Source organism: Nematolebias whitei, chromosome 16 (genome assembly GCF_014905685.2).
Source record: "Nematolebias whitei isolate Nwh7 chromosome 16, NemWhi1, whole genome shotgun sequence".
NCBI classification, from domain to species: Eukaryota; Metazoa; Chordata; class Actinopteri; order Cyprinodontiformes; family Rivulidae; genus Nematolebias; species Nematolebias whitei.
In genome coordinates this window covers 10,737,681-10,745,365 of record NC_056513.1, presented here as the reverse complement: position 1 = coordinate 10,745,365, position 7,685 = coordinate 10,737,681, and the positions used below count along the sequence as shown (strand labels likewise).

Below are 7,685 nucleotides of genomic sequence, written 5' to 3'. Positions count from 1 at the left end.
AAATAATTAATTGTGAGTTTTAATTGAATCTTGGGGCGAAATAATAAAATTGTCATCAAACAGCACTCAGTTAAATGTTTAACGTAATATTTCATATTTATACACAAATAACCTGGATGCGTCCAAAAGCAGCATGAAATTGTTGGCGCCCCCCTAAAAAAAAAATCTAGTTCCGCCGCTGAAAACAGTTTCTTTTGTGTTCAAAACCATCTGCTGTGGACCGTGGCTCGATTCTGCGAACAAAGAGAGCGGCTTTCGACACGATTCCACCTTAAATCCAGTTTGCGTGTGTGCGGGAGACCTAGGCGCCATCTTCGGTCCACCTTAAGCGCACAATGTGGCCAACAACGAACGCGAGGGGACCAGCCGGGCTTCCGTCCTCACTCTCCAGCTGGGGATCGCACTTTGGCTCGCAGCTTTCACAGCGTCACTTGAGAAACAACAAGGAGGAGGAGGAGGAGAAGGAGGTGGAGGAGGGAAGAGACGCACCCGGGCCGAACCCCGTCCGCACCCACAGGAGAAGATGTCCGAGCCCAACAAGTACCGGGAGTGGATCCTAGAAACTATCGACTCTCTCCGTTCGAGGAAAGCCCGTCCGGACCTGGAGAGGATTTGTCGAATGGTCCGGAGGCGACACGGGTCAGACCCGGACCGAACCAGGACGGAGCTGGAGAAACTCATCCAAGAGCAGACGGTGCTCAAAGTTAGCTACAAGGGGTCCATCTCGTACCGGAACGCGGCCAAGGTGCAGAGGAAAAGCAGAAAGAAGAGTGAGTTCGCGGCCGCTGGCGGCGCGGATGCGCCGAGGGAGGGAACCGAACATCCGAACAACAACGGCGACAGCTTCACCGAGCAGGAGGAGGACTCGGAGCCCAGCCCAGGTCTGAGCGCGCACACATCAGCCTGCAGCCCCGGCGAGAGGCTGAAGCCGAAGCCCGCCTGCAGCCCGAGCAGCGCGTGCCTCGGCTGTGGCGCAACAACGAGCTGCGCGGTGGGGAGCGGCTGCGTGCAGGAGGAGAAAGCAAGTGCGCGGAGCGACGAGGGATTAGGACAGCAGGGAGAGGGGGGCTGCCCGGAGCGCGGCGCGCACAGCACGAGAGCACCGAGCGGAGCCCGTGAACAGCCCGACTTGTCCGGAGCTGAGAAGAAAACTTCCTCTGGGAGCGGCAGCCCCCCCCAGCCCCCGGCGCAGATGGAGACGGTCTCTGTCAAGCCCAAACTTCGCGTGGCGGGAGGAGGCGGCCGCGCCAACTCAGACCTGGGGGACAGACTGGTGGCTTCTGTTCGCAGCCTGTCCGAGAGGAGCCTCCGGGGGGGCGCCTCCTCCTCCTCCTCCGCCGCCTCCAAAGGCCACATGAAGCCGCTGGGCTTGAAGGAGATCCTGGGCAGCCAGGAGGAGACGCTGACCCGAGGCAAAGTCAAGGTGGTCATGGAGAGGGAGGTGTCGAGGGGCAGGCTGCGCAGGACGCGCTGCGGGAACATCACTCTCCCGCTGAGGGGGGAGGCGCGGGAGGAGACCGCGCCGGCACCTCCGTGCGCTGACAGACTTGCGGACAGCGCACTGCAGGACGAGGCGGCGGGAAAGGTGAGCAACTTATCATTTCCAAACACGTCCGAGCGGCTCGGTGCACGCGCGCTGCTCAATTAATGATCAGTGTTTAAAAGCTACACGCACGGCACCGGCACGCGCTCGGCTCATATTGATATTTCCCCTCTAATTAAGCCTCGTGGCTGCAGAAGTGTCCCGCAGAACCTCGTTCTGCCGCTTGTTGTCACCGCACGGTCTGCTGGTCCCGTCACGCAGGTCGCTTCGTGCACAAAAGGTGCGAGAGGAGCAGACGGCTCAGCGGCTCCCCCAGTCTCCCTGAACGAGCGCGCGCACCCTAAAGAGCGCCTGTGCGTGCAGCGAGCTCGCGCGCCTTCACATTTTGCCGCTTCGCTGCCTGGAAGTTTGGAGCGGCGCGCGTCGTGCCGCGCGGCGGACGCGGGAGCTGTTTGAACTTGAGACGTGCCGCCGCCGCCGCGCTCCTGTGAACGCGCACAGTTAATCGTGTTCTACATCTTCAAGCACGAGGGTTTGTGCTTGTTTGCCTGTGTGTTAGCAGAATATCTCACGAGCCACTGGGCATATTTTAATGAGTTCCCCAAGAAATAATCCGTGGATGAACCTCTGCACTGGATTAACTTTAGGAGAAGATCCTGGTCAAAATGGCCACCACAGCCAACTGGAAAACTCAAGGACAGCTATAATCTAGTCAATTTTACAGTTATTGTGCTAACAATTGGTTTGTTAAGAGCTGAGCTTTCACTGACTAATGTATTTTTTAAACCTTGCCCTTGATTATTACAGTAAACGCTACATGTCTGTTAGCAAAATATCTCATCAACCATCACATGGATCTTAATGAAATTCTCACAAAATAATTATTGGACGTACATCCACAACTCATTAATTCTTTAAAGATGGCCGCCACAGCCAAGTGATCTTAGAAAACACACAAATGGCTGCAGTTCGGTCATTATTTCAGAAACTGAGCTACAGTTGGGTCTGGTTGTAGCTGAGAATCAGCCCCGATACACACTTTGATCATTATACACACAGTAATATATTTTTGCTTTAAACTTTGGAATTAACTGTTAGCATCTGTCTGTTAGCGAAATATTTAACGAACCACTGGACTGATTTTAATTAAACTCTCAAAAAGTTATTGTTGGCTGTACATATTTTGGAATCAACCCAATTCAAGCATTATCCAACACAAAATGGCTGCAACTCTGTACATTTTACAGCTACAGAGCTAAAGTTTAGTCTGGTAGTAGCTGAGAGTTATCCTCAACACGTACTTTAAGTACTAACACATGAGATCTGACAATACTACATGAGGTTTAACATACAAGGTTTGACCAAAATGGCGCACGATATTATCGGCACGGTATCGGTATCGGCCGATATTAGCGATAAATTTAAATATCGGGACATCGACCGTTCCATTAAAATAACTCACCGATATAAAAGGCGTTGTTTTTCTATGACAACCCAGTGACAAGGATGTCTGCAGCGCCAGCATAGCGCGATGACGCCTCACGCGCCGTTGACTTTAGATTTGTGGAAATTTACAAACTTGCACTGTTCGAGTGTTGTCATTGTGCTAGAGAGAGTAAATACCATGAATGCATTTGACATTAAATATAATCCAAGTTCAAATGTTACATAATTTTCAGCCTCTTTTTTTTGGCATCTGCATTTGGTAGGAGGCCAAACTGACAAAGACCATGCAGAATAATGTATTTTAATTCCACAGCAGAGAAAGCGATGTAGGTCTAGGAACAAAAATATCGGTATTGGTATCGGTTATCAGCCAAATAAGTTTTAATATCGGCCAAAACTCCAATAACGTGCATCCCTAAAAATGACTGTTTTGCATTAAGGGAACGGAGAACACGCATTTCTTTAAGGAACGCTGGATACTTTTTTCTTCTTGTCGTTCTCCCTCCCCTCTCCACAGCCTCATAATCTTTTTTTGTTTTGTTTTGTGCGACAGCTTGCTCTCCTCATCTTCTTTCGTCCTGTTTGTACAAACGACAGGCGGCTCGTTATTTCTGATATCTCGGCCTCTTCAAGTATTTTGAACGCCCCGAATAAACGCAACATACTCTGCTAATAGTTGTAACATCGGATCATTGATTTACTCCCGATGTAGTCGATTAATCTCAGCGTCTCCTCATAAAATAATACGTTTAATTTCACAACTTTATTGCTTTACGTGTCTTTGCAGCCTCCTTCGCCGCCGCTCGGGGAGAGCGAGCCAATGGACGCTGCCAGCGAGGAAGAGGAAGAAGATGATCCCCGCAGTTCTGATCAGGAAGGACTACCCACTGTCGCCATGACAACCGAACCAGGGCACGTTGAGAAAACGCCCGAAGATGCTGTGATCCTGGGATCGTGGAAGGAGGAGGGTCCCCAGCAGCTGGTGGAGGATGATGAAGGTGAGTCCGTGGATCTGCCACTCGGGCTTTTCTTGTCCGTTACCTGAATATTTTCAAAATAATGTTTTTGTTTGTTTGGTCATTTAGTTTTGACATGCGAGTCATTCAGGGATTAAAAGGCTCCTTAACTCAAAGGATGAGCCAGTTTTGTGTCGACATGTTACAAACTCAGCAGAGCTGGTTTGAAACTGGATCTTTAGGCACTTTGTTACCAGCGTCTGTCACAAAGACACAATCTGTTCTCAGTTTTTGTTGAATTGATGAAAAAATAACAGCATGAAATAGTATTTTAGCACTAACAAGCTAACAAGGTGGTTCCTAAAGAGCAGCTAAAGAAATAGAAATTTCTGCTAAAATGCAGCTTGAACAGTAAGTTCTGATTGGAATGTGCTGAAGATGAAAGTGGTTTCTTTAGGTTAAAACGATCAGAACAGAAGCTAAATTTAGCAGTAGAAAAATGCTAAGACCAGCAAAACAGTAGCTAAAAGCTAATTTTGTCAAAACAAATGCTACAACCCCAAATTAGCAAAACAGTAGATAAAAGATTATAAAAAAGAAAATATTGATTATGTAAAAATTACCAAAAATATCTCAAAGCTAAAATTAGCAAATAAGTAGCTAAAAGCTAAAACAAACAAAATAGTAGCTAAATGCAAAACTGTCTAAAACCTAAAATTTGTCAAATAATACATATAATATTAATATTGACAAAATAAGCAAAACAAAAATGAAGCAGTAGCTAAAAGCTAAAATAGCAAAATAAATGCTTAAAATAATAATTAGCAAAACAGCAACTAATTAGTAAATTTAGCAACATAGGAGCAAAAAGCTAAAGCTAGTAGAACAGTATAGCTAAAATTAACTAAATGAAAGCCCAAATCTAACATTAGCCAAACAATACCTAAAAGCCAAAATTAGAAAAACAATATCTAAATGCTAAAATTATCAAAACGATGACTAAAAGCTGCAACAAAGTAGCTAAAAGCTACAATTAGCAGAACCGTAGCTAAACGTTAAAAGTTGGAAAACCAATCCAAATGATCAAATTAGCTCAGCAGTCACATTTCAGATACTGTGGATAGTTTTGCCCACATTTCTTATTTTTTTATTCATTTAGTTTTAGCAAAAAACAACAATTTGTTGCCGTGGTCATGTAGGAGGAATGGACTCAGAACAAGCGAGGAGCCGAAGCAAACCTGCCGAAAGCCTCGGGAACTACTGACCATAAGAGAACAAGGAAATCTGTCTCCGTGTAAACAAGAAGTCATCAGTTAGGGGAGGTTTAAAACTTTTTCACAACTCCTTTTGTATTTCTTTTTGTTTTACTCGTTACATTACATTAGCCCCTCGTTTATCGTGGAGGTTCCGTATCCAATGCCCCCCCTCCCCCGCCCCCGCGCGCATGATATGTGCAAAACTGCGAAGTAGGGATACAGTAGTCCAAGTTCAAGTACAGTAAACTTTATTGTCATTATCATCTCATGTGGTACATTCCATGGATTGAAATTATGTACACAAGTAGTAGTAGTTTATTTTAGTATTTATATATATATATATATATATATTAAGGCTTTAGAAACTCTTTCCACACTCTTGCAATGTTCTAAACTCTTAAATCTATGTCATTTTAACAACATACATTACTAAATTTTACTTACTAGCTCTGCAGAACAGCAGCAGCTCTGGTTCCGGTCCAACTCTGTTTTATTCCGACTCTTCGTTTCTGCAGACCTACCCCGCAGCGATGAAGCCCACAAATCAGTCCTCTAAACTCTGAAACCTACTAATTTTAACAACATACTTATATTAGCTACTAAATTTTACTTACAAGGGCTCTGCAGAACAACAGCAGCTCGGTTCCGGCCGACCCGATGGATGAAAAAAAGTCCCAGTGCAGCATGGTGTGCGCGTGCTGCTGCTCCAGGAACGACACTCCATGCGCAAGGCAAGGGAATTAGTCCACCACCTGGTCCGAACCAGCACCGCACGACCAGAACCCCTCAGCCGTCTGTCGCCTGCAGCTCCCAGGATCCGGGTCACACTGAGTCCAGATCAGCTGCAGCTACTCAGCAGTGAAGATACAACGTGAAGGATGAGTTCAGCTTCAGGATTATTTGAGACTTTCCTGACAGTTCTGTGAGCTCATCCTCACAGAACTTCTGGATTAAGTTGAAAACTTTCCCTCCATTTGCAGCAAGCAGCGGTTGGAAGCAGTGTTGACTTCTGGGAAGTGAACTGATGGCTTCTGGGTAACGTAGTTCTTTAAACTGGCAAAACTTAGTGAAAGAAAACTACAAAATGGTGGTGCATTTTTTTATTTTTATTGATTTATTCATTTTTGGAAAACACGTACAGTACTGTACGTCCACAAACTGCGATAGAGCGAGTCCGCGAAAGTCGAACCACGAAGTAGCGAGCGACTACTATTATGTTGTGTTTTATGTTATCCCTCACTTTGTTTCAGTTGCTGGCTCCTCGGAGACGTCGGTGCTGGATTTTCTCCCAGAATCTCGGTCTCCACCTGCTGAGGGAGCCGCTCTGTCGCAGCTTAACGGTGCACACGTGGACAAGAAAGTGACTGCCTCTGATCACTTACATCTAGAAGCACTAGTGAGTACACACGCACACACGTTTCTCAAAATTTTGTCAGTTGCCGGTACCAAGCCTGAAAATGATCGTCATCATTTACCATCATAAACCAAATTAACCACACTGTAGTTTGCCAAATGTTTACACCGCTCCAAGTTTTTATGTTTTTCTTCTAAAGAGCCGGGCTTTTTTTTTTTTCTTCTTGGCAATCTTTCACAAAGGTCCGACAGCATATTATGTAAAAAATGAGGAATGTGCACAAGTGGAGGAGAAATAAACATTTACAGCAGATGGACAGCATCAGAAAGTGTTACCTTCAAAAAATAAGGAAAAGTTCATCCATCCTTCAGATGATCATCGACCATAAGCCAGGCTTTTGAAGTATCAACTCAGCCATTGCATCTGGTGGTGCTCTCTCCACCTGCTGGGATTCATCACTCCGCGCTGCCTCGGACACGCAAAACAAACAACAACTTCTATTCTTATAAACAATTTAACTCCTACCCATTTGAACGTCTTGCACCAAAAACTTCAAGGTTAATAACTGAAAACATTTAGGCACTCCCTGTTCAACTCCAGTCCAGAAGAACACTCATCTCGAAAACCATGAACGTTCTCTTTATTTCCTTCTGTGCACGTGCACGTGCACATCACACTCCTCATCAGAACCTCCTCCCTCCAAGAAAGCGCACTTCGCTCAGCACAAATGGTTTGAGTGAAAGTACAATAATTCTAAAGCAACCGTACGACACTTCTTCATTTCCTATCTGGCAACCATGCCTGGCATGAAAACGTCAGCGGAAACGTGTAAACTGGTTTTAATTATGATGATTGGCCAATCATAAATAATAAACATTGAAAAAAAAAGTTTTCAGAGACCGATCAGAGGCTCAGGCTCTGGCCTGTCATGGCGGCCGTCTCCATGATCCTCCATCTGCCTGCATGGACCGAACGCTACGGAACAAATTGGTTCCGTGGGGAAACCCTGGATGTTCTGTGTCTACCGGACCCAGTTCTGGAGGGCAGTCATCGTCCATTGCCGCAGTTGTTATTATCATCTTGCTGCTAACAGAACCACACTGCTAACAGAACCACACCGCTAACAGAAC

General features: G+C 45.9%; 1 protein-coding gene across 1 annotated transcript in view; it reads left to right on the top strand.

The window, feature by feature from the left end:
- The first annotated feature begins 463 nt into the window (after positions 1 to 463).
- samd1b (sterile alpha motif domain containing 1b) overlaps positions 464 to 7,685 on the top strand; it is a 13,427-nt gene continuing 6,205 nt past the window's right edge. Inside the window, exons 1-3 of the mRNA XM_037690177.1 lie at positions 464 to 1,585; positions 3,777 to 3,987; positions 6,452 to 6,597. Of these exons, the coding sequence (XP_037546105.1) occupies positions 524 to 1,585; positions 3,777 to 3,987; positions 6,452 to 6,597 (1,419 nt within the window). The 5' untranslated portion in view covers positions 464 to 523. The remainder of the gene's footprint in view (positions 1,586 to 3,776; positions 3,988 to 6,451; positions 6,598 to 7,685) is intronic.